Source organism: Emys orbicularis, chromosome 4 (assembly GCF_028017835.1).
Source record: "Emys orbicularis isolate rEmyOrb1 chromosome 4, rEmyOrb1.hap1, whole genome shotgun sequence".
Lineage (NCBI taxonomy): Eukaryota > Metazoa > Chordata > Testudines > Emydidae > Emys > Emys orbicularis.
Genome location: NC_088686.1, coordinates 63629174 through 63656014, shown reverse-complemented (window position 1 = coordinate 63656014; position 26841 = coordinate 63629174). Strand labels below are relative to the sequence as shown.

Genomic DNA, 26841 nt, shown 5'->3' with positions numbered 1-26841 from the left:
AGATTAGTATCTTTAAAATCTTATTGTTTCTTCCTAATGGCCCATTGAGGCTGATGGCCTGTTGTCTGGTGGGTCTCTCCCAAATAAACACCCAGTTGTAATTGTTACATAGTCCATATTCCTAACTTTAGATACAGAAATGATATATGCATACTGAATGTGATTATCCAGTTTGTAACTTATAACCTTTCCAATGATACCTTACAAGACAGGCTGTAACATCACAACTGGATCTATGAAGATTAATCCTCTGACAACATCCAGGAAGTGTGACTTTGCTGGTTTGGACACCTAGAGAAGATGAATGAAGAGGATCTGGTGAAGATAGCATGGCAGGAGATGGTGGTAGGAAAGAGACACTGAGGAGGCAACAGATGGATTGCATCAAAGAAGACGGTAAGCAGATAGACCTTAGTGCCACCTTGGACAGATGAAGATGGCAGATGCTTGCATGATGCTTTGACCTCTGATGATAGAATAAGGGAAAGAAGAAAACTGTAATCCCAAAGTTCTAAGCATTTCAGAGGAGAAGTTTATAGGGGAAAGACTGTGGAGGGAAAGTTCCAGGCAGCATTTCTCTGCTCTAACACTGACCTTTAAAAGTGCCATTCCCCTCTCCAAGAGGCAACACTGATGGCTTTTGTGCATTTTGTGTGAAGATCTCATATCTACACAGACTCTTCCCTGCTGACTCCCCAGTAACATTTATTCACAGGAAACAGGAATTGCGCCCATTTGTGAGCCTTTAAAAGGGACAGTATCTGCATTGTCACACAAAGACAGAATATGAGATTGTTTGTTGGTTTTTAAAGATCATTTCTGACATCCAGGCACTTGTCACAGACAGCCCTGGTAGAGCTCCCCCTGTTGAACACTCACCAGGCTGCTGTATTTGGGTAACAACACACTGAACCTATGTCCTCTTAAACTTCCCTTGGTCTGAGGATGCTGCAGCACTGTTTCTTTCCTTGACCCCTCTGGTGTATATCTTGGGTATAAGATTTCTATCTTTTACCCTCTCCGGGAAATGGTACCACACAGTCCAGCTGCTTTAGGCCCCCAGGACCAGTGCTGACCCCCCCTGGACTCTACGGTAGCTTAAGTACATCCTTTCCCAGAGCGCTAACCTTGGAAGTGCTCTGCATTTACAGTTCACCTCCTCAGGGACACGTGACAGTGAAAGGAAACAGACTCACAGGCCTCGTAAGGCTTTCTAAACACAATTACTCTTTACTTAGATAGCATTGAGAGATCCAGATAAAACATCTATGTGCCATTCCCCTCACTGTATCTCACACTTCCCTTGGATGTCACTGGGGTCTGTGATGAGGTAGGCAGGGTTTTCCCCCCACCTCATCAAGCTGCCGTTCAGTCTTGCTTCCTGCTCCAAACCCTGCAGTCATTCTCTCTCTCTCTCTCTCTCCCCTCCAGCCAGTTTCCTTTGACCTTAGCTCATCTCTCAATCACACGTGTCCCCTTTCCCTCCAAAAGCCTGCCAAAGCTTCCTGTCCCCTTCTCTGTGAGTCCCTCGAGTTTATAAATCCTACCACCTATATGTTTCATTTGTTCTGCTGTTGGAGATTTTCCACTTTCTAATACCCAGCCCTCTGCGAAGAGGTTGGAAGAACTAGTTCTCCCAGCTTCAGCCAGTCTATTGTGCCAAGGTGTTTCCACCTTGAATAGGCCACTATTAAGGTTTAACAACTCACCAATGTCCCTGGTCTGGCAGATATGAGACACAACCCCTGTCAATTTATGACCAATTCACTACACATTGAGGCTTTCCATGATACAGCAATATCATACCGTCAACCAGAAGTCATACGTTGAATATAGAGGGGTCCCCAAATCACAGAAAGACTCATAGACTTTAAGATCAGAAGGGACCATCATGATCATCTAGTCTGACCTCGTGCATATTGCAAACATCTTCCTCCTTTCCCAGCTCTGCTTCCCTTTACCCACTTTTTTTTTCTTTCGATTTGCCGCTGCCTCCCTAGGTAGAGAACAGTGTCTCTTTAGAGTCATCAGCTTGAGTGCCTGAGAAATGCTACCTGCTCTGGACTTTTGGGACTGTACCAAGACCCTGGTTTTGAACACCCATGAACTTTGGGAAAGCTTAGATCCAGCTGCAGACTTGAACTTCACAGCTGGACCCATACCCCTGCGATGGCCAATCCAAATGACAAAGCTGAACACCTTCGCTGTGTGGGAATGCTCAGAAAACTGGGTCTGAATGCTGAAGAGTAGAAAACCCTAGGACTTTATCCTCTTAATTAGTGATGGTGAACCTCAAAAAGGCTATAGGTTAATTTTATATAAGATACAAAGGGGCAGGTTCTTGGGTATGGCCAAGAAATGCTGAGTGCAACTGGGGTGGGGGTGAGGTGGGGAATAAATTAGCTCTTTGTGCCTCTCCAAACCTATGGCCAGGTCTGCACTAAACAACACCTGCTGCCAACAGCCTGCAGGGGCTTATCTGACAGCCAGGGATCACCATGGCCCCCAGCCACACCCCCTGCATAAATGGGGGGCATTGACATGGGGTGGCATAAGAACCTCGTATTCTGCCAGAGATGCCATCATTGGCTGGATCCATACAGTTGATGGACCCAGGAATCAGCCTGCACAATTCAGATTTGATCCTATTCTATATAGGTTTTTATGCCACCCCGTCACCATATCTCTGAGTATCCGATTGTTATTCAAAGCATATCAGTCCTCTCTGAACCCCTGCAAAGCTGGCAGTATCACAAGAACAGGCTTTCTGGGGAGATTTCTAGTGCTTCCTGCTACAGATGTAATGGGAAATACCACAAAAAGAGCCTTTCTCACAGTATTTTGGTGTGTTTGCTTCTGATCCTGGCTGGACATGCAAGGCAGAAGCACATGAGAATGAAAAACAATTGTATTTGAACAGGTTAATGGAACTTTCTGGAACCTTTAAAAAAGTTTGGTTTGAGCTGTGGCTGAGTTAGTGGAGTGATCTCTGAGCCCAGGCAGGAACCCTCAGTAGAGGGCAGTATGTATCAAACCCTGAGGCTCGTGACTCTGGGGATGCACTATTCTCCACTGAGGGAGGCCATGACAAAACCAGAGAAAACAAGTGAAGGGGCAGAAGCTTTGTTGAGACGAGAGAAGCATTGTTGATGGGGTGTTTTCCCTTCTTGCTGCAGGATTTTTATTCAGACTCAGTAAGAGTAGAGCCATCTCTTATGTGCTCAAAATGCAGTAGACATGGTTGTGCTTTTGCTGAGTGTGAGGTGGAAATGGCCAGGCAATGAACTAATAGTAACAGGCTGCCTTTCTACCATAAGAATGACACTCATAAACCTGACACTTCCTTTTCCCCAATAAATCCCTTCCAAACAAACAAAAAACTAAAACCAAAGCCCTTTCCCCAAACAGTGTTCTGTTGCCATAAAGGGGAGAATTGTCAGAGACTCCAGGAAGCCCACTAGGGACTTGCTATTGATTTTATGTGGAAGGTGCTCAGATATTACAGCAGAATAAAACCCCAAAAGAGAGAGTGTTGGAGTATGGGATTGGAAGTCCGGACATCTAGATTTTATTCCTTGTTCTGTCATCAATTTGTTATATGCACTGGCGTAAGTCACTTAACATCTTTGTTCCTCTTTGTCCCTATCTGCAAAAATGGTATAACATTATGCACCTATCTCACAAGGCTATTGTGAAGTATGACGCTTAATGAATGCCTTTATTATCCTTGGATGATGGGTGATATGTAAGTGTATTTGTGAAGTATATATTACTATTGGGTGCCATACTTACATGAGTCATTTGTATACTCCTCCTTGAGACCGACTTCCCTCCAGGTTCTGTTGACGGTGAGACACATGCCAATATTGTCCCACTGATTCCGTCTGCCTCCCACACAACCCACCCAGTTAGAAAAGAAAAACAACATATGGACCAGATTCATCCCTGGTATAACTCCATTGATTGCAGGACAGTTATATCAGGAATGAATTTGGCCTCAGCAAATATATGGAGATATATTAAAGTTGGTGATGAGCTTGTGCACAACTTGTATGTATAACCCAAAGGCACCCTGCAGGAGTTGGTGTTCTTGAAAGCACATCAGGAAGTGATAGAGAGAGAGAGTAGCATGAAGCTCAAGGTCCTGAGTTTGAATCCTTGGTGGTAGTTGAGATATGAATGTGTCTAAACTTGAGCTGTTGCAGGAGATGGGATCTCAAGTGAGAGAAATGGGGAGTTGTATATACAGTTGGGTGGGAATGGAGCAAGGCCTGTTGCTGAATCCAGTTTTGTGGGATTTTGCCCTGGAACCGTGTTTGTCCCCCCACAGATCTTACACCAAAGCCAAGTTCAAGAGGGAAGTTGGTGGTAGCAATAAATACAGGAAGGCACTCCAATGAGCAGTGGGTGCAGGTGGTAAAAACAATCTACGCAAGAAGAGAAATACTTCTCCTCTAAATGCACACACAGACACCCTGCGAAAGGGGAGCATTAATCTATAACTGCAGTCAACCTGTTTTTCAGCATGCCGGTACTAATCACTAGAACTATCAGGTAATTAACGTTTACAATGTTATGCACCTTAATGACCTCAGAATATAGTAAATTTGCTGCAATTGCAGGAATCCTCGCAACCTCATTCCATGCAGTGTATGATGAAAGGTTTCACTCTGATGTCATCCTCTCTTGTATTCAACAAGACCAGAGTGGTCCAGCAAAGATAACTCATTTATCTTGCTGTCACTGATGAGGCCTGTGCTGTGCCTACTACCCACAGGCTTCTATTGTTTCTTGTCACTTGACCAGGCCACTGTCACTTTTAGTCTGTTCAGCAGTGTTGGCTCAAGGGAGGCCTGCAATTTCCTATGTCTCCACAGGAAGAGCTGTGCTGGAGGGGGGATTCACTGCTGGGGGAAGTTAGGTAGCTGTGTAACCCATGTGCCTAATAGGGAAATATCTCTTTAAGAGACGCATTCGGGGGAGGTAGGAGTGAGTTGTGCCTGTCTGAGTCATTGTTGCTAGGCAGATTAAGCACTCCACATGCAGAAGCGTCTAGAATTGGGTGTGGTAGTTTTGGGTATGCTCCAGTAGGTTCCCTGTTGCTGGGGTCAAACTCCATGAGGGCAAACCGTCAGGGCAGCTGCTTTGCAGAAGGCCATGTGCCCTGTGTGAGTTGGGAGAAGCTGAGCCCAGGAGCAGGAAGCAGGCTGTTGTCCTTAACTCTGAAGCATTTTGCATCAGGTTAGTGATATTGTTAACCCTCTAACAGGGAAGCCTGGGCAATGCTAATTATAGCAAGGGGAAATTGGGACCAAAAAAAACCTTCTATTTTAATTGTATGCTTTGAATGTTTTGATTTTAGCCAAACTGTTCTAGTTAAATTGTCTCAACTAGTCTGGAGTAGAAGCAGGCTGGGGTTTCCCTACCACCCACTGGGGAAGTGGCATAATCTGGGCAATGCGACTGCAGATTTCCTGAGACATTTGTCAAGTCGGACTTTGATACCTTGGAAGTGAAAATCAGCAGTAAGCTGGCTGGAGGGCCAAGCCATAAAGAGGGAGTGCCCTGAATTACGAAGAGGGAGCAATCAAGTATATACACACACACACGCACCTCCCTCCAACCTCTCTTTCTCTTCCCCTTCCCCTGAAGGAAGGTGGTGTCAGACTGGTCCAGAGCTAATCCCCGGATATGGCCACAATGAGGTGCCATAGCAGTGACTAGTTAACCCTGTGACAAAGTCTCATTGGTAGAGACTGCTCAAGAGATGTGCTGAATCATCACATCTTCCAGATGCCCTGGCTATGCTGTTTTCCTGATTAGCACCTTCCAATTCCGGACTGTACCAGTCAGCTCCAGGCCTCCCAAGGTGGAGGAGGGAGTTGTGGGCAGCTTCCCTACCACCTCTTGCCACTAAGCATGGTTCCATCGGTGGGGTGAGTCGAGTTGTCAAGGTGGGCTTCTGTGGTCGTGGTAACAGAAGTGCATATGCAATGATTCCAATCAAGAGGGCGCTTCCTCTCCAGGATGTGTGTGCTTGGCACTGCTTGCACGTATATTAATACAAGTTATTGTTTATTTCTGTTGTGATGGCACCTAAATACCCCAATCAGGGTCCTGTTGTGTTAGGCGCTATACAAACACTTAGAAAGATACAATCCCTGCCCTGAAACGATTGCAATCTAAAATATGTTGAGGCCTGAATTCATCCCAGGCTTACCTCCGAGATAAATATTGCCCATAACTACAATGAAGTTAACACCCAAAACCTGGAATAAGAATTTGGATGGTTGACAGAAACAGCATGCACCTAGTCTAATGTAGCTCTTCTGGGTGTCATATAAAGCCTATAAATATTAATCATCACAAACCCTAGTCCCAGCTGATCCAGATGCCAGGGACAATATCTCAATAGTGTGGTATTAGGACTGTACAGCAGAGTTGTGTGTGTGTGTATGTGTAGTGGTGTAATACAGTGGCAAATGGCCTTGTAGTTTGTATAATGTTTGGAGATATGAGAATCAGGAAGCTAATTTTCATGGGTCACTAGATATTCTGCCGCACTGGGTTCCTACGGCTGTAAGCAGCACACTAGTAGAGCTCCTTTTGGCCACCCATGGGCTCCTCTTATTCACTGATCTTCAGAATTGCTTAGACTAGCAGTGGCATCTAGCATATCAGCAGTACCTCGCTTCATGATGTTTCCATCTCAAGTCCCTCTTTGAGCCACCCCAATGTGCTGTCTTTGGGTTGTTCTTGGTCCTGACAGACAGATGTGGAAGTAGAAGGAGGGAAAGCCTAGAGGAGGACACTAGATGGGGAGGACTCTGAGTTACTATAGAGAATTCTTTCCCAGGTATCTGGCTGGTAGGTCTTGCCCACATGCTCACTATCGCTCACTGATCACCATATTTGGGGTCGGGAAGGAATTTTCTCTTGGGTCAGATTGGCAGAGACCCTTGGGGGATTTCACCTTCCTCTGTAGCATGGGGCATGGTTTATTTGCTGATTTAAACTAGAGTAAATGGCGGATTCCCTGTAACTTGAAGTCTTTAAATCATTGAGGACTTCAGTAACTCAGCCAGAGGTTATGGGCCTATTGCTGGAGTGGGTGGGGTAGGTTCTATGGCCTGCAAAGTGCAGGAGATCAGACTAGATGATCATGATGGTCCCTTCTGGCCTTAAATTCGCTATCAAGACACAAGCAGGAGAGCAGAGTTGCAGCGGAAGCGGTGGTTGGATGACGATGGTTAGCAGTCCTACTGCACCGTCTGCTGAAAGCAGTATGGCGTCTGCATGGAAAAAAGGCGCAAAATGATTGTCTGCCTTTGCTTTCACGGAAGGAGGGGTGACTGATGACATGTACCCAAAACCACCTGCTACAATGTTTTTGCCCCATCAGGCATTGGGAGCTCAACCCAGAATTCCAACGGGCAGCAGAGACTGCGGGAACTGTGGGATAGTTACCCACAGTGCAACGCTCCGAAAGTCAATGGGGGTAGGGGGAGGGAGAAAACGGGGCAAGACTGTGGGCACTGAGGGAAGGAGGCAGAGATGGGAGGGGAGATGATTCATTGAGGAAGGGGGATCAAAATGACAAGGGGTCTGATGGCTTCTTCCTGTAGAATCAGAGACAGAAAAGTGAGTATTAGAGGGGGAAGAGGAAAGGGAGACTGTGTATTTTGAGAGAGAGGGGGCAAAGAGGAGAAATCATCAGCATATGAACAGGGCCGGCTCCAGGCACCAGGCACCCAAGCACGTGCTTGGGGCGGCACCTGGTAAGGGGCGGCGGGAGGAGCGCGGCTCGACATTCCATGGGGGGGGCGCTCCGGCGGCGCGGCGCTCGGCGGGGGGGCAGCGCGGGGCTCGCGCTGGGGGGGGGGGGTTCCGGCGGCCTCGGCACGGGGGGGCGGGCTCCGGCGCGCGGCAGTCGGCGGGAGCGGGCTCCGGCGCGTGGCGCTCGACGGGGGTGGCGCGGGCGCGGCGCTGGAATGGGGGTTCCGGAGGCGCTCGGCAGTGGGCGGGGGCGGGCTCCAGCGGTGCGGGGCTCGCGCTGGGGGGGGTTCCGGCGGCGCTCGGCACGGGGGGGGGCGGGCTCTGGCGCTCGGCGGGGGGGGCGGCTCGGCGATCGGCTGGGGGGGGGGGTTCCGGCGGCGCTCGGCGCAGGGGGGGGGTGGGCTACCGGCGCGCGGCGCGGGGGGGGCAGCGCTCTGGGGGGGGGTGTTTCCGGCGGCGCTCGGCGGGGGGGCGGCGCGGCGCTCGGCTGGGGGGGGCTCGGGGGCGGCGCTTTTTTTTGCTGCTTGGGGCAGCCAAAAAGCTAGAGCCGGCCCTGCATGTGAAAAACAGGGAAAACAAAACAAGAGACTGCAAAAAGTACATAGAGTTCAGAAAATGCAGCAGCAGCAGGAGGCGGAGAAGGCTGGAGACAAGAGAGACAGGGACTGGTAATGGAAAATCTGAAAGATTTTTATGATTTTACTGGGAAAACATAAAAAGGAACCATTACTGAATGCAAACAGCCCAGCATTCAACCTCAGACAATAAACAGGGCTAAACAATACTCAATAGGGAAACAGTGAGTAGACAACATAAGCTCTTGGCATATGAGAAACACTGGATTGCAGAGTTGAATTGCCTTTGCGTCTCCAAAGAACCATTGGTAAAACTAATAAACATTTCAGTGATCCAATTACTTTGGAGAGGTTTTTCTTTGAGAGTAAGTGCTACAAGAAAGAGGGGCATCTGGCCATTGATGACCTTGTTTAAGTGACCTTTATCTAAAGGCTTGCAAGTTAGACACCCAAGATGGAGGATTATTTATTATAGAGCCAGTACAATGCAAAACACTATTTGCCCATTGATAAAGTTCTATGCATGGTTGGTTAAATGCAACAGTTTGTTTTCTCTACTTGTGTAGTATTCAAACTCCTGGAATAGTAGTAATAATATCCTACATTTCCATAGCATCTTTTCATCCTGAAGTTACCTACCTCAGTAGTGCAATGTTAGTACAGTTATAAAACTTGGTTCTCTCTCTTTTCTTTGCATTCTAGTTATGATTTCTCACTGAACACTTATTAAAAGGGTGCAAGTACCTAAGTAATGCAAACCAGCATCTAACAATACTATTTTTGCAAATATATAGTTCCTCTCATCCAAGTTCTCAAAGTGCTTTACAAAAGAGGGGAAATATTATCCCTATTTTATAGATGGGGCTACTGAGGCTCAGAGAAGTCTTGCCCAAGGTAATACAATAACTGAGTGGTACAGTCAGGACTAGAACCCTGGGTTATTAACCCCCTTCCAGTGCTCCAACCACAAGACTGTAATTTGTTAGTGTACCTTATCTAATATATCATATCGTGTAGCTTTTATGTAGTAAAAGTTCCCCTTTGTCACCCAAGGAGTCTACGTTTGAATGTTGATAACCAGGACAATTGAGGGCTGGGAGAGCTGCATAGATAGTGTCTTCAGCTTTGAGGGCTGGAAGCTTGGAGTGGAAAGAGGCAACACTAATCATCTATGGCTCACAAGAAGGAGCATCTTTGATGTGCTACATCCAGCCCTTCTTACAGTTGGTAAAGTCACTGTAATACAGTCCTTTGAAAGTGGTGGGAAGGGAAATGATAGATCCCAGAGGGCTCTTCCCACAGATCAAAGAGCAAGAGTGTGTGTGTGTGAGAGAGAGAAAACCTACTTCATGCCAATCTTTTTTTCTTACATTGAGATATTCTCTTTGTTTATGCCCCCAGCTATAATGGAATGTTTATCCAGGAAGAAAACAAATTTGCTGGGCACCAATACAGGCTCCCTGAGGTTCAGAGAGTGGCACAAGATGACACCTGTGGAGGAAAAGTCCTTTATTGCTGAGGAATCCTAGCTGCTCACTAGTTATTGAGTTGGACATAGAATAAATAACAGGAAGTTATTATTTTTGTGGCAGAGTTTTTTGGTGGGGCTCTTTAACTCACCGTATCTCTATACAGTCTAATTTATGAAGAACATGTTTGAAATGTCCCTTGGAGCTGGCTGTGAATGACAGGACTTCATTGAACAGCCTATCACTTTGAGGTCCTTGTTAAAATGCTTCTACCTACCTCCATAATATACAGAGTAAATGGAGTGGCAGCAGCCATGTTTGCTTTTGGCTGCCTCCCTTGGCTGGAAATGTGTTGTCTACATCATCTCTGCACTTCATAGTTCATCTCTATAGAACATGCTTTCCGAGTGCACATCTCCATTTCCATTCCTATACCTGTATGTTGGGTTATTCATGATGAGCATTGCTTCTTGGCACCAACCCTATATTCATAACTCTGCCTCTTTACCCTGTGGTCCCTATCACCCTCCGGACTTGTAACTCAAGATACCCTTTGATCCTAGTGCTTTATGGCTACTGGCCAGAGGTGTGTGTACCATTGCTTTTGCAGCAGTTCTGTCCACATCTTCTATGACCACGGGTGGGCATTGTCTGTTACAAGAAGCTCTGCCTATTCCTGATTCACAATGGGATAGCTTTATGCATGTCACAATTGCGTGAGTTAGATTCTCAGCTTGTATACATCAGCATAGCTCTATTGATGTCAATGAAGCTATGCAAGTTTGTACCAGCTGAGATCTGGTGTCATGTTTTATGAATAGCTTTTTCTCTGGGAGGGCATTTTGCACAAAAAGGGTTAATAGATCACTTGTAAAAGAGAGTTGTTTGTAGTGAAAATTCAGGACTGGGCCTCAAACTTGCTATCTTACCTTATCAATTACTCTCTCTGGCAGGGGCTTTCCTGGGGCTATGGGAATTAGGTGCCCAGCTCCAATTGAAAGTCCATGGGAATTGGACACTTCACTCCTTTTAGTGCCCTATGAAAGTCCATCTCTGTGCCTAAGTTTTCACCCTGTGAAAAATAGGAATAATAACACTTCCCCACCTGTGAAGCTAAATTAACTTGTGATTGCAAAGAGGTTTGAGCTCCCTGGATGGAAAACACTAAAATTAAGTGGGTAATACTATAGTAATGATTTGATCTATTATTAATGACTAACAATAATGCAAAGATATTTTATTAAGTTGAGGGGAATAAATTTCAAAAGAACAAGGAAGGAAGAAGTCAAAGGGTGTGAAAGAGATACCAGTGGAAACAAAAATGGCAGAGAGTTAAGGAAGTGCAAAGAAATGGAGGACAAACAATGCCACACAAGTGAGAGCAAAATCAAGGAAGTAGGAAGACAGGGTATTTGTACAAAGCTTAGCACAATGGCGTCCTAGTCCATGACTAAGGCTTCTCAGGGCAGATCTACACTAGAAGCACTACACTGGTGCAGCTGCGCCACTATAGTGTGTCTGGTGAAGACGCTCTATGCTGATGGGAGAGTGCTCTCCATGAGAGGTGGAAGCTATGTTGGTGGGAGAGCATCTCCCACCGACGTAGCGCCAGTATGGACAACGCTTAGGTCGCTGTAACTTGTATTGCTCAGGGGGGTGTCGCAAGTTAGATCATAGTGTAGACCTGCCATCAGTGCTACAGAATACAAAGAAAAAATAGGAAAAAGTGGAAGGACAAGAAAGAAGTAGAAAGGAGAGATGCCGTGAGTAAAAGAATAGGAGACAGAAAAAGAGGCAACTAGATTGAGTGAGGGTCAGTTTATCACTGTTCAGGCCAGTTCCATCTCATTTCAGGCTGAATGGTTTAATAGTTTTCATGTTATTGTATATTCTGAGCTAATTAATTAGAAGCATGTTGAGTGAAAAGGGAAAGATCAGTGCAGATAAATTCTCAGAAAATATCTCTATTTTGGGATTGCTTTTCCCCCCTCCAAAAATAATATCTGGGTTGCCTCTGTAAAATAAGGCACTTTACACATTAGCAGGATCCTATTTTGCTGCTTGCCTGAGCTACTGGAGTGGAGATATTTTGGGATTTAGTCTTGTCACTAGTCAGAAATGGAAAACAGATTTGAAAATTAAGGAAATTGGTCAGATCAACTGGCTTAAGGAAAAACAACGTTGTGCTAGGACACCAGCATAAAGCTGCCTTAATGAACTGGAGAAATGGTCCCAGATCAATTCTATCTTATGGAAGATCTTAACATGTACATGCAGCATAATATACATGTACACTAGCTTTCCAGACGGAATGCATACAGTTCAAATGACTACTAAAGGAGATGGAGCCTTTCATCTCCATCTCATTGGTTTGAGCCCATTCCAAGTCAGTAGTGACTGAAAGTCATTAACAGCTGATGGTTGTTCAGGAACAGGAAATGAGTTTGGTGATCTCAGTGCTATTCTATTCTATATAGGTTCTTATACTAGCTTCATGCATCACTGTTGTATCTGAGCACCTTCCAATAGAGCATTAAGCAGTGTGACTAACCTCTATCATGTGTGGTTTGTTCTTTCTCTCATCCTCTTTCCTGGGGGAAATTGTGTGCGCCATGTAGTGTTTTGGTCTGACAGGGTATTTGCAAAAATTGTATTTATTGGTTTTGTAATTGTTTTTAATGTACACGTTACCCTACATTAAGATTAGAGAAGGCAAGGTTGAAGATGTGCCTTCCACTTGGCATGGAAGGTAGTGACAGAAGGTATTAGACATATATGTGACTTCTAATAAAAAAAACCCACCATCATAAATAGAACTAATTGGCCCGGTCAGCAGAGAGGCCAAGGGCCACATGGTTTTGGAGACTGAACTCTCCTCCCACCCTTGAGACATCCCTCCTCAGGAGGGCTTAGGCAGGCTGATGAAATGCTGATGTGGGCAAAGCTTGTATGCCACTACCCATCCTATACTTGTTCCATTGGTAAATAGAGGACTTAATTTTTCAGGGTTGCCAACTGAACACCCTTCAGCACAAAATTCACTCAGTAAATACACCGCTCTCAAATTTTGAACCTGGTAGCTAAAGAGCAGTCTTATATAGGAGAAACCATAGGAGTTCTTCACTTTGACTGCAGGTAGCAAATCCTGGAGGGTCTCTTTGTTACATTTCGTTCAGAAAAGTCAGGAAATGCTAAGTGTGGGAAAGTCTGAGGCTGAAGAGATGTTGGTCAAAATTGGTACATAGAGAGGTTCTTCTGTGATTTTCTTCTTGTGGTGTGTGGCTGAAGAGATCACACACCAGAGAAGAGGGAGGCTTGTCCACTCGTTAAAGCAGTAGTCTGGCAGTTGAGAGACCCAGGTTAAGTCCCTGCTCTTGCCTCAGACTTCTTGTGTGCCCCTGTTCAAGTAATTTAGGGTGTGTCTGCACTGCAGCCTCTACACATGTCCACGTGTATGGATGTGCCCAACCCCTCCTCCCCGCATATTGTCCACACTGAAATGTGCATCTTGGGCTGAATAGATCCCAAGCTAGCTACCTCATCTGAGGGGTGTGGATATGTGCTTGGGTGAGCTGTGACCTGCCCGTGTACCAGCTGACTTTGTAGGGTGGCTGTTTCAAAGGTGCTGGTACCTGGTCTTGAGCCTGACTCCTCCTCTACTCCCATTCCCACAATTCCCTGTACCCACATCTTCCTGCCTGTCTGTAATGTTCCTTCTCCCCCTGTATGCAATGGAAGTTACATGCTGCAGCCTACAACATTTACAACAACTGAAAATGGCTACAAGCCGGCGAGCAACTAGTTGGCCAGAGGAGGACACTTAATTTTAATTAATATATGGCAGGAGTATAGCCTGGAGCACAATTTTACTCCGAGCATCAGCCCCAGAAACATCCTTCTATATACTCATACATTTAGAAGGCCGGCGGAGTTGAGCATTGAGTGTATTGCTGTTCAGTGCCGAGAGAGAATGAAGCACTTGGAGCAGCAGTACTGGAGGGCCGGAACTCAAACAGTCAGGAAACATGCTCTCCACTTGCCCATTTTATTCTGAACGGGGGGGGCACTCTCAAGGGCCCCAGTGTTGTCAGTAGCTACCGGTGTGGTGCTCTGCTCTTGTTTGATGATGATAACAATCGGCTGCGTGCGTGTTCCCTCTGTGTGCTGCCCCAGTTCTGCGCAGATCGCTGACACAGCAAATCCCGAGAGAACCCCCAAAGACCACAGACTCTAGTAAGGTACGAAGGAACCCGAGCCAGGTTTATTGTCAAACGAAGCACAGTAATAGTTTCCCATAGACTCTACAAGACATGCTATGAATTTGTGCCCCCTGGCAATGGACCGGCTCAGTCAGTGGCGGGACTTTCCACTGCCCCCTAGGCAGGGTGGGTGCAAGGATGTTTCGCGCCCTAGGTGAAATTTCCACCTTGCGCGCCCCCCCCCCCCCCCGCGGCAGCTCCCCCCCTCTGCCCTGTGGCGCCCCCCCTGCAGCAGCTCTCCCCGGCCCGGGGAGCCATGCAGCAGCTCCCCGCCCCAGCTCACCTCTGCTCCGCCTCCTCCCCAAGCACACCCTCGCCGCTCCACTTCTCCCGCCTCCCAGGCTTGCGGCGCCAATCAGCTGTTTGGCGCCGCAAGCCTGGGAGGGAGAGAAGCAGAGCGGGGCGGCGTGCTCAGGGGAGGAGGTGAAGCAGAGGTGAGCTGGGGCGGAGAGTTCCCCTGCGTGCCGCCCCCTCCCCCTTACTTGCTGCAGGCGGCTCTCCCCACGCCACCCTGCCCCAGCTTCCTCCGCCTAAATGCCGACAACGACCGGGGCGGCCGAAGATCTGGCCGCCGCGGTCACCGCTGAAGGACCCGAAATGCCGCGCCCCAAATGCTAGTGCCCTAGGCGACCGCCTAGGTCGCCTAATGGGTTGCACCGGCCCTGCCCCTAGGCCAGACAAAGATGCGCACTCCGGGACCTACTTTTATACAGTTACAGGACAGATTACTCATCCCTACTGACGTATTGAGGTACAGCCCCTTGGCTCATTAGGGTGCTGTCTCCTCCTCCTCGTTGTTTCAAACAAACAGATCTATCCATCATGCTGTCTTTTGGACCCTGTCTTTAAGATGCACCTGCCTGTTCCTTGTTATGTCTGTGGAGTGTCCTCGTATCGGGATGTCCAGGTGCCATCTTGGCACAAGTTCCTCTTATTAGCACTTATATGTGAATGCACCTGCTTCTAACAACCCTCTTCTCGCCAACTTCTGTGAGCGGAGCCTGCCTTGGCTCATAGCCCAGCTTTTGCTTAGCAATGCCTGGAAGTACTTTAGTTCAGGCCTCAGACTGGGCCTCCGACACAAGAGTTTGTTTCAGGGCCTCATCTTACTACACCCAGCACTGAGCCTACTGTCACTCATGTCTTGATGAACATTGGTAAGTTCATTATGAGACAGGATAGCAAGAGTGATGCCACAGCTGGAACAATGAAGATCCCATGGATGAGGCCAGGACGTGGTTCTCTATTTATATCTGGAGGATCAATTTGAAGAAGTCGTTACTAAAGATACTGGAAAGGGAGTTGTGCCTGACCAGGGATTGGAAGCCCAGGCTGGTAAGTTCTGCCTTGTGGTGTCCATCCTGCAGGTCCCTGCAACTTTCCACTTTTTTTCTGGAGAAATTGTACTGAGGGCACTGGAAATTTCTGTTGGATAACTTTCTTTCATGGATAATAGACTGTATGGCGATGGGTATAATACAGAAACCACATCATTTGCAAGGGGTATAGTACAGAAACCACATCATTTGCATGGCCTGTCCCCCTATCTCCCTCCTCCCCCTTCCCACCCCTCCAACTACCCTCTGCAATGCCTGGTCCAAAATGTACACCGAGGGAAAAAATATTAAATTATAACATTACTATATATTAAAGAACCACGAGTACAGGTTGTGCTAAAAGGCACAATCCTTAGAAAGTTGGACAAGTGAGATCAGTATCCCTCTGAATCCGTCCATTTCATGGTGGGTGTGCAGGCAAATGGGGATGGGGGCAGGAGGGGTTTGAACTCTGCTTGAATCAGTGCTCGCCATACTACGTCAGCATGGGCTGAAACTCCTTTGGCAGCAATGCTTGTGCTGAAGTCCGCAGTCCTTTATTTATTTACTTCTTTACTCTATGGTCTTCAGCTATAATTTTTGGATGTAAATCTCCATTGTACTATTGATCTTTTAAAATGACTTATTTAAGGTAAATGAGTAAATTACTTCTTTTAGTCTTGTCTTTAATGTGGTGATTTCATCTCCGTACACAACAGTGTAGGGAAATTGAATCAACACATTAAGGTACAGGAATAAAATAAATAATTTATTCATTGACCTTAATTTATTGGTGTAATTTCCCTGCGCTGTTGTGTACGGAAATGCAATCAATACATTTAAGGTACATGAACGAACGAATTAATTTACTCATTTACCTTGTATAAATTATTTTAAAAGATCAATAATAGAATGGACAGTTATCCATTATTCTAGCAGAACTCCTCATTCTATTACAGATCATATTTAATGATTTATACAAAGTGAATGAATAAATTATCTAGTTTAGTCATGTACCTTTAAATATTGATTTCATTTCCATACACAACAGCGCAGGGAAATTACACCAAAGTAAAGGAAAAGTAAATCGATACATTTAAGGTACATGAATAATTAAATCATTAATTTACCCTAATTTATTGATAAATTAAGGTAAATGAATAATTAAATAATTTATTCATGTGCCTCGATATGTTGATTTCATTGCACTAGACTGTTGGGTACATTTTTCGTAAGGGCAAAAGAGTAGTGAAAGGGTAATGGAAAAAAATCATTGTGCTGTTGTCATGCAGCGACTATTCTGGGCATTCTGAGTTTCTGCACATACTCCATCCACCCCTCAGTGACTGAAGGTTTTCTAGGGGCATTTGAAGGTGATGTGTATGTTCTACCTTATGTCATTGCATTGAGTTACAAAGTTTGCAGGGATTCATTTAAATATTGTTCTGAATCAATTCTGACTTATATTAATTCTAGCTCGGGAGCCAGATTTAGTTACAGTACGAAGAGAGGGAAGTATACTGGTGAGCGGGGTTATATTGGCCATTCTCTGAGTCAATGATTCGCAAACGCAGACTGGGGAGGGTTGTCGAACCGGAGGACAGGGGGACACCCCGAAGCCTCCAGGTGTGGTGGTTGAGTGTTTGTTAAGACTGGTGTTTAAAAGCTTGGCATCTGATCCATGTCTAGCTGATGCCGTCCCCACACTGCATGAGAAAGTTTTGGACAACTTGCTGTTGCTGTATCGAAAGGGTTACGCTCCCAAGAAAGCCCAAACAGTAGCACATGTCATCTGTGCTATGTATTGTGCTGCAGATAAGCTTGTAAGGGAGCGAGATGTTTTGGAATGTCAGCGAGATGTTGTCCAAGAAGTTTGGAACAGGAATTGGAAAAACTAAAATTGCAGAACGAAAGCCTGAAACGTGACTTGCAAACTGCTGTAGCACAAAATGTAACCAAGGCTCAGCAGATAACAGCTTTATCCCATACATGTACAGGTGGAAGAGGAGCCCCGTCCAGGGCCTCTGGCAGCCCAGCCAGTAGTGATAGCAAAAATAAAACCCCTCACGGCATATACAAGAGGAAGTAAATCATCCTCTGACTGAAACTAAAAAACAGGCACTGGCTAAACAAATGGACTCTTTGATTAAGAGAACATGTTTGTCTTGGCTGTTGGAATACATGGTTAGAAAACCTTTATATCTTGAAGATTTAAGAGAACTGACAATAACTTGTGCTGGCCCTACAGAAAGAACGGCTTTGTTGGCAGAAATTGAGGCAGAGTTAAACAAAGGTGACAGACACGTTGTTATCCAGAAGGTAGCCCGATACTTTCTGACCTCCTCTGAATTGAGAAGGACGGCTTTGTTGATACATCAGAAGGAAGGAGAATCTGTTATGGCTTATTGTACTAGGTTGTTGTTGGCATGCTCTCTGGCTGAAATTAAGGAGAAACAGCTGACAGATTTAATCTATGATGGTTTAAGGAAACCTATTAAGGTGTTCGTAGGATCCTGGATGAATTTAGATCAGGTTGAATTGATTAAAGCGGCTCGGGAGTCAGAAAGGGTAGTAAGTGGAACAGGTAGTTCTTCTCAGAAAGTGATTAGTGAGGCTCCCTACAGCAATCAAGCAGGCTATAATGGCTCCAGCCACATGGATCTGGGACGTGATAGTTGCAATGAAATAGGACAAGGCCGAAGATGGTATAGTAGAAGACGTGGGGTGTGTAGTGGGAGATCGTTGCGAGCACAGGTATGGGCTCAACTTCAGGAAAGGGGCAGATATGGCCCGTTTGGATGGGCAACCGCTGAAGACTTTGCTAGCTGCTTTAAGTGATTTGATGGCAAGGACTAGATCACAGTCAATGCTGCAACCAGGGCTTAAGGCTGTTGATACTGTGGGAACAGGTACAGAAGATCTGCCGGTGAGTTCTTATGGCTTGTTATCCCCAGAATTGGCTCAGGCTAGGTCTACACTACCCGCCTGAATCGGCGGGTAGAAATCGATCTCTTGGGGATCGACTTATCGCGTCTCGTCAGGACACGACAATCGATCCCCGAATCGACGCGCTTACTCCACCAGCGGAGGTGGGAGTAAGCACCGTCGACTGGGAGCCGCGGCAGTCGATTTTGCCGCCGTCCTCACAACAGGGTAAGTCGGATCTGATACGTCGAATTCAGCTACGCTATTCGCGTAGCTGAATTTGCGTATCTTAAATCGACCCCCCCTGTAGTGAGGATGTAGCCTCAGATGAAATTGGCAGCTCCCTGTCAGGGTGGCTCCACGTTTCAGTAAAAATGCCTCGCCCTTAGCAACCCCTGTCCCCAAAGGTAAATGTTAGTAGCCAAATTAAAGCCCCACATAATTGGTAAATCTTACATGGAAGAGGGGACAGAAGGAAACATATAATGGTTGCTGGCATTAATTAATACAGGAGCAAAGGCAACTTTAAGTATTAAAACACCTGCCGTGGGTAGTAGATCAAACTAAATTTGAAATAAATACAGTGGTTTGTAACAGCATAACTGAAAAAGCTGTATTAAAAGTAGATATGGCACAACTGGAAAAGTAAATGATTAATTTGGCAGAAGGGCTGGTTGTGAAGAAAGAGGCTGTAAATAATCAGGTTGCTTCAGAAGGATTAAGAAAGTGAGCCTGTAAAGCTATGGCAGCTGTGGCACTGCCAGACAGTAAATGGATAAGGGAATTTCTCATGGTTTGAGCTAAAAAGAAAAGGCAGTGGTAAAGATGGGGGGGGGGGAATGTGTAAAGCCAGCTCCTCAGTATTCTGATCCAGCAGAAGCTGTTCCCCACATTAAAAAAACCCCAAAAAACCTGTTGCGGGATCTAAAAGCACAAGGGGTCATAGTAAGTGTCAAAGCCCCTTCAACTCCCCAATCTGGCTTGTACAGAAACCGGATGGCAGATGACATCCCATGATTATATTATAAAAATTATCATTGTAAATCTACCCTTGTAGCCAACCTTCCAACTACAATGGCCAGAGCAGTGCCAGGGCTAACTGGTTCTCTGTACTGAATTTATGTGTTAATTGTTTCTTTGTTATGTTATTAACCTCTTTGAATTAATAACAGGCTAAATTATAAGAATTCCTGAGTTCCTGTTAACACCAAAGAAACAAATGCCTGAGCAGGTACAGAAGAAGATCTGGGTAGCAAATTTGATGCAAACACTGGAAAACATTTGGACAGAGAAATCAACACAAACAAAAGGAAGAGCCAAAGGAATAATTAAAATATAGATGAAAAATTGAAAACACAGTGATGCTTAAAAACAAAGGTAAAATAAACCACGTATAAAGAAAACCCTTTCCAGTTAACAGTTAAGTATATGGCCAATCCTGTGGCAGTTTTAGTAACCACTCTGGATGGAGATGTGTAAAAACATTCTGATCAAATCTAATTATACTTGCCAAAGAACTAAATATAACAATTTTCAGAAATTAATGCCCAGTATGTACTAACCTGTAAGGTCTGGTCAGAGGCCTTGTGTGTTTTGTTTTTGTTTTGTTTGCTTATGTTTTTTCAGGTTAATCTATAAATTTATGGAAGCAAGAAGTATGCTGTGAAATTTGCTATGGCTTGTTGGCGATGTGATTACTAGACCTGTCTGTGCTACAGGATTCCATCTGAAGAATAAGCCAGAAGATTAAGTTACTTAAATTTCAATACAATGAGCACACTTCTTAGGGGCACAAGCATAAAAACATGCTGGGTCAAACTAAAAGTCCATCTAGCCCAGCATCGTGTCTTTTAACAATGACCAATGCCAGGTGTTTCAGAGAAAATGAACAGAACAGGCAATGATCAAGTAATAATTGCAGCCCATTCCCAGCTTCTAGCAAACAGAGGCCAGGGACACCATCCCTGCCCATCTTGGCTAATAGCCTCTATTAATTTATCTCTTCCTTGTATTTGAAACCTGCTGCTTAGCAATCTTAATTGGTAACCCCTAGTTCTTGTATTATTAAAAAAAAGAAGTAAATAAGTTATTTACTTTCTCAACAGTCAGGATTTCATAGACCTCTATTGTATTCCCCCTTTAGTTATCTCTTTACCAAGTTGGAAAGTCCCAGTCTTGTTAATCTTTTCTTATATAAAGTTGTTCCAGACCCCTAATTATTTTTGTTGCTTTTTTTGGTGTGCTTTTGTTTCAGATATGACTATTGCACATTAACTGAATGTTTTTAGGGATCTATCCACAGTGATTCCAGAACGACTACTTCTTTTTTTTTTTTTTTTTTTTTGGGGTGGTAACAGCTAATTTAGACCCCATTCTTTTATATGTCTAGTTGGAATTATGTTTTTCCAACATGCATTACTTTGCATTTGTCAGCATTGAATGTCATCTGCTTAGTCACCCAGTTTTGTAAGATCCCTTTACAACTCTTTAAAGTCTGTTTTGGACTTGGCTATCTTGAAGTTTTGTATCATCTTCAAATTTTTGACACTTCATTGTTTGCTTTTTTTTACATAGACTCATTTAACAGTACTGCCTTTTCTCAGTACAGACCCCTGGAAACACCACTGTTTACCTCTCTCCATTCTAAAAACTAACCAGTTATTCTTGCCTTTTGTCTCTTATCTTTTAAACAGTTATTGATCCACTCTCTCTATTATCCTATAACAGCTCACCTTGCCTAAAAACCTTCAATAAGGGTTCTATATCCTTGTTAATCCTCTCAAAGAATTCTAGTCAACTAATCTTTACTATAATTTCTTAACTGTAAAGATGAATGCAAATTTCTTTAGTTCTTCTATATTGGCTTTATTCTTCTTGGGTGTTCCAAGGTGCTAAGGAGACCTTAATTACCAAGTGGCCTCACTGATTGTGTAGTAGGCTTCCTGCTTTTCATATACTATCAGTATAGGAAAATCTCAAAATCCAAAAGCAGCCTCCAGGCTTAATTCTCTGAGGAGGGGAAAGTTTTAAAAAAGCTTTTGGAAAGTCTAAATTCCAGTATTGGGATAGATAACGGTGCAGATTTGATCAAAGTCCTAGCCAGAGTAAACCTTACTGTGAGCAACAACTTGAAGCCAACCTCTGCAAAAAGTCCTGTACAAAAGTCATGTTAGAGTTGTTTCCCTGATAATGTTCACTCTAGCAGCATTTATTTCGCTAGGATCAAAGGGAGAAAAAAAGGCTAAAAGAAAGCAAAGTAAAAGGGAATAAAAGAAATTTCTATCCAGACAACTGATTTTCCAGTACAAAAGCTCTCCACAACTCAATAAAGGAATATCAAGTTGCTAAACCCAGTAAAGGGGATGATAAGAAGGAAGAATGTGGAAGATGGGGAAATCTGGCATTCTATGGTAACAGAATCTGTCATTCCCTTTGAGGCCATAAAAGACACTCAGGGAATGTGGACATTTCATGTACCAAATAAGGCATATATTTCTGTGTGGGTACAGGGATTAACATCCAAGATATTAACAAAAGGGTGGCAAGAAACTTCAGAAAAACATACTTTAGTAGTTAAAAGGGAATATAATCCAACTAACAAAAGTGTTTAGGGACCTCAAGTGTAACAAATGGTGCATATGCATTGGAGGCCAAAGTATCCCAAGCAATTAATCCCAAACGTGGGGAATTGTGGGACCCACCTACACCACATAAAGAACCCCTCAGACACACGAACACCATCAGGAAAAAGGACCCAAAGAATATATAATTCAAGGGGCTTGGGTTTAAAATAAAACTAAAATTCCAGTCATAAATATAGGATCAACTGTAAAATTGTATAACATCACTGAGAATATGGAAATATGTCAATGAAGATGTAATTGGTGCACACAGAACACATGTTTACGGGGGTATGGAAATAAATCTGTATTTAAAGTGTCCAAACAAAAGTACCCTAACATAAATATGCTTTAAGATGCCATACCTCATATGGGGACAATATGTAATATATGGGAGGATAAACATGGGTTAATATAACCAAATCAACATAAGAACGTCACAATGTATATGGGAGGATAAACATGGGTTAATGTAACCAAATCAACATAAGAATGTCACAATGTTCCTAAAAGTATAAAATGGTTAATTCCAGATTGTAATCATAGTGTATATAAACACAACAAATCTAAATTTAAGATTTCTGTAATCTTAGTCCCTAAGAAGTGGATAATCAACAGTGTGTCACAGAGTCACCAGGCTAATGCTCTAAAACTGCTCTCTAAAAAGCCAGTCAAAACCCTGGTAAGGCATGCCTCCCCTCACACTGTTGCTGGGGCAAAAAAGCCTAAGTGGTCTTGGCCTTCCTGTGTCTGACCTCGGGGCATTTGGCATCCCCTCAGTGAATTTGCCTGGGCATGGCTCCTGGGGAAGCCTGTACTTCAACTCCGTAGTCAGCTGTAACTCTCAGCCAACATTGTAGAACGGAAGGTTTATTAATTAACAGGTACACAACGTGGAACAGACTTGTTGGCATGGGAATCGGTAACTTTTAGCCAAGTCCATCTTGGACTCCTTGCCTCTCTCCCAACCACAGACTGCCCAGCTTCTAGTGACCCGACCTCCAACACGCCCATTGCCCCTCCTCCTGGTCTTTGGCTCAGTTCCCAGGCAAAGTGTCAACTGGTCGCATCCCCACGCCTAGGCTTTAGGTTACGAAGAGCACCTTTTATAGCTTACAGTGCAGGCAACTGGAGTAGCCTTATCTGCCCCCCCCCCCCCAGGGTCTTAGCAAATCACACATCTAGTGCAACACACAGAAAAACTAAGGCAGCACACAGTATTTATGCAAAACAGTCAAAACTCACATAGACTCACTTACAACAAAAAGTGTACCAGGTAATATATGCCAGCACCTAAAAAAATAAAACAGGGTATTATAAAATAGTACCAAAAGGAAATAGATTATGGTAAATACCCAAAGTGAAATGGAAACAAATAATAGGAGCCCAGTAAAAACAGGGCACCTTAATCACAGAAGGAAATTGGAATTTGGAATGGAAAGGAGGTAACCTCACCATGAATTTACAGTGGAACAATGGTTGGTGGGAATTATATAAAATAAACCAAGATATATGTTGGCATCAAAAGGAAAAGGGTAATGTAGTAATAAATAACCTGGTTTATGGACCAAGGGATGTGGTGTACTCGTGGAGATATAACTCATTTCCAGTACGAACAATATCAATGGCAACCTCAGATAACTAAAATCTTTATGACTTACCCTAAATTAACATTGCCAAATTTAAGGGAAATAGAGTGAAATAATACAGATTGGGATATGAAAATACAAACTAATCAAGACGCACTAGACCAAATAGAATAATCAGCTAGACACTATAATATCTGTAAAAGGTATGCTTGGTCGAAAATATAAAATTGTTGAAAAAGCTGTAGAAAAAATAAGATCTCAAATGTGTACTTGGTATAATGTTGTATGTCAAGTAACAGCATGATATGGAGTTAAAAGGGCAATGTTATTTTAAATTTCTGAAACTGCAGCATTATTCCTTGTATGTTTCTGTTTTGACTATCAGATGTGTAAGCACTATATAAAAAAAAACTTTGCAAAAAATTATAACATTAAATTGTTGAATTATGCTACTAAAAATCATAAGATAATGCTTTAAGTTTTATAAAAAAACAGAAAAGGAGACACATGGTCTAATAGTTAGCATACAAATTGTGGGTATGATTGATGCAATATTACAATTATCTTTGGTAACTGAATATTGAATGGGGCACTGTTGGGATGGTGCTGAATTGGTGTGAGAACATGGCTTGACATGACTAAACTGTGAAAGAGGATTCTGGGAGCAGAATCCTTCTCTTAGAATCAGGCAGATGGCAGAGGTGAAACTGATTGGCTCCATGCTGCGTGTATGATCAATACTGATGTTTAAGTCAGCAAATAGGTCTACTTCAAAGCAAACAACACATGTAGAACATCCTGAGTGGAGCATGGGCTGACTGGGGCATCTCAACCCTGTTGAGGGACATCACGCAGGGGGCTGAAGTGAATGATTGATAAGGGAGTGAATGTGGGGTAATGTTAAGTTGGCACCACTCTGCAGTCTCCTCCTAAAAATACTAATTAGGTAAAAATTAGTAACCACACGCCCACTGGACATGCTTTTAAGACATGTGACTCCTTTGAGGAAAAAGAGTATAAAAATCAAGCAAATTAAATTACTGTTGGGATTCCTTAATTAACGCTTAAAGAAGCAACACTGCTAAACAGAGTAGCCAAAACTCTGCTCCGTGGGCTTGAGTAGAACTGTGAACCAGAGGGGTTTCAAGGCAGCCAAGGCCTTGCCTCGAGAGAATCCGAGACAGACCAGAAGGCTGAGAAGAACAAACAAGGAGAGAAGAAGCCGTCTATAAAATTGGTAACCACCTTCTCTGTTTGCCAAGCAGGAACTGCATGAGGCTAGACAGTAATCTGCTCTGCCGGAAGCCAGTAAAGATCCATTTCAGGAGTAGTAGCGCCCAATGTTTTCAACAAAATTGAACTCTTTTTCCAGGGTCCCTGACAGGGTATGGTTTCATGAGCCATGGCAGGAAGAGATATGCGAGGTCCTCCAGAATAACAGTTGGCACAGATTCATTGTTCATAACAGTATCATTCATGTGGAAGAAGGTCCCTGCTTTCTCCTTCAGGTACAAGCCAGATTGCCTCAGAACCCTGGCATCATGTGTCTTTCCTATACTGCCAATGTTAGTGATCATGAACCTGCCTCTGTGCTTGACCAAAGCCCTAAAGAACAATGGAATAGTACCCTTTGTGGTTCACGTACTCACTTGCCCCATCTGGCGGACAAACCATGGGCACGTGAGTGCCATCAGTGGCCCCACCGCAGTTTGGGAACCCCATCTTCTGAAAGCCAGCTCTTATTTCAGGCACATTTCTTATGTCCACAGGGGTAAACCCCAGTGTTAATCACAAACCTCCATTACCACACCCCCAGCAGTTGACTTGCCAACACCAAAAAGGTCCACTGCAGACCTGTAGCTGGCTGGGGTAGCCAGCTTCCAGTGGGCAATAGCAGCCCACTTCTGTACCGATAAAGCTTCTTTCAATGGACTGTTCTTGCACTGGAGTGTTGTTGCATGTTCCTCCCATATATCCATGTGGGTCTGTTTTCTCGTGCACAAGTTCTGGAGCCACTGCTGGCCATCCGAGGCTGCCGCACAATGTGATCCCACCACCCCATGCTAGTTCTCCTGCACCAGAAGCGATGGTAAACCCAAAGGGGATTCCACATGGCAACAGCAGCATTCCTCATGCCTGTGCAATCTGTTATGACTGAACTGTTTTCATCTCCCAAGTCTTGCTGCCTTCAGTGTGTCAAAAACTGCTACTGAAATGCTATCCGACATCTCAACTAGCGCCTACCCCACTGCATAAACATTTTACTCTGAAGAAGGAGCAGGAGCTGCTCATCCAATAGATCCATGGCTTTGACCCACTGTTAAATGGACAGAAATGAGGAGTGACCTCATCTGGAAGAGCCACTAGTAAATGTGAAGGTAGGAAAAATCTCTCTTTCTCACAGGGGTCCAGGAATGACAGGAGCATACTACCCACAACACACCACCACAAACTGGTTCCTAGAGTATCCGCATCTGATGCAAAGAACCTGCAATATGCTCCCTAAAATCGTAGCGCTCAGCTTGTGTCCCTAGCATAGCCATGTGGATGTGGATAAATAGGGTTCCATGCAAATGTGGAGTCTAGGGCGGGTTTGCCTGGCTTGCTCCTGCATGCACATGATCCAGGGCATAAGCATGCACACAGTGTAGACATACCTTTAGTCTCTCTCTGCCTCTGTTCCCCCTCTGTTTAAAAAAAGGGGCAGGGATAATAGTATTTCTCTACTTTAGAGGGGTATTGTGTGAATATGCTCAAATACTATGTTAATGGGGGCCATATAAGTATGTAAGATGGATGGATAAAGAAGGGAAGGGGTGAAAGAAACAACAAAGGAGAACACAACTCTTCCATATATGGGTGTCTCATTCAGAAAGGAAATCCCTATAATAGTATAAATGTCCTCATGCTTAAGCAATGAGTGGGTTGCCTGATGACCCTATATTAACACTCAAGTCTTACTGTCTAACAGATGTCTTGCTCTAGGGACAGAGATGGTAACAGGCCAGTAAGGGGTTGACCCCTCCCTATGCCCTTTCCTGTCAAATAATAGATTCTGATCAGTATGCACAAACACCTGCAATAATTGGTAAAAGTCTGTCCTAGGTCTGCCTGATGACAAGATCACATGCTTAGCTTCCAGGCCAGTAGGCCAAATTGAATGATAATGATCTTACATGTAGACAGCCACACATCTTGGGATAAAAGTGGCCAGTTGTCTCCCAATCCGCTAGGAATAACGAGAAATGTCAGAGGAGGAATTCTCCCTGGAATTCAGCCATGATGTCAGATGGTTGGTACCTCTCCTGTTAG

General features: G+C 44.4%; 1 protein-coding gene across 1 annotated transcript in view; it reads left to right on the top strand.

The window, feature by feature from the left end:
- The first annotated feature begins 329 nt into the window (after positions 1-329).
- Positions 330-26841, top strand: part of LTK (leukocyte receptor tyrosine kinase) — a 186747-nt gene continuing 160235 nt past the window's right edge. Inside the window, exon 1 of the mRNA XM_065403647.1 lies at positions 330-396. Within this exon, the coding sequence (XP_065259719.1) occupies positions 330-396 (67 nt within the window). The remainder of the gene's footprint in view (positions 397-26841) is intronic.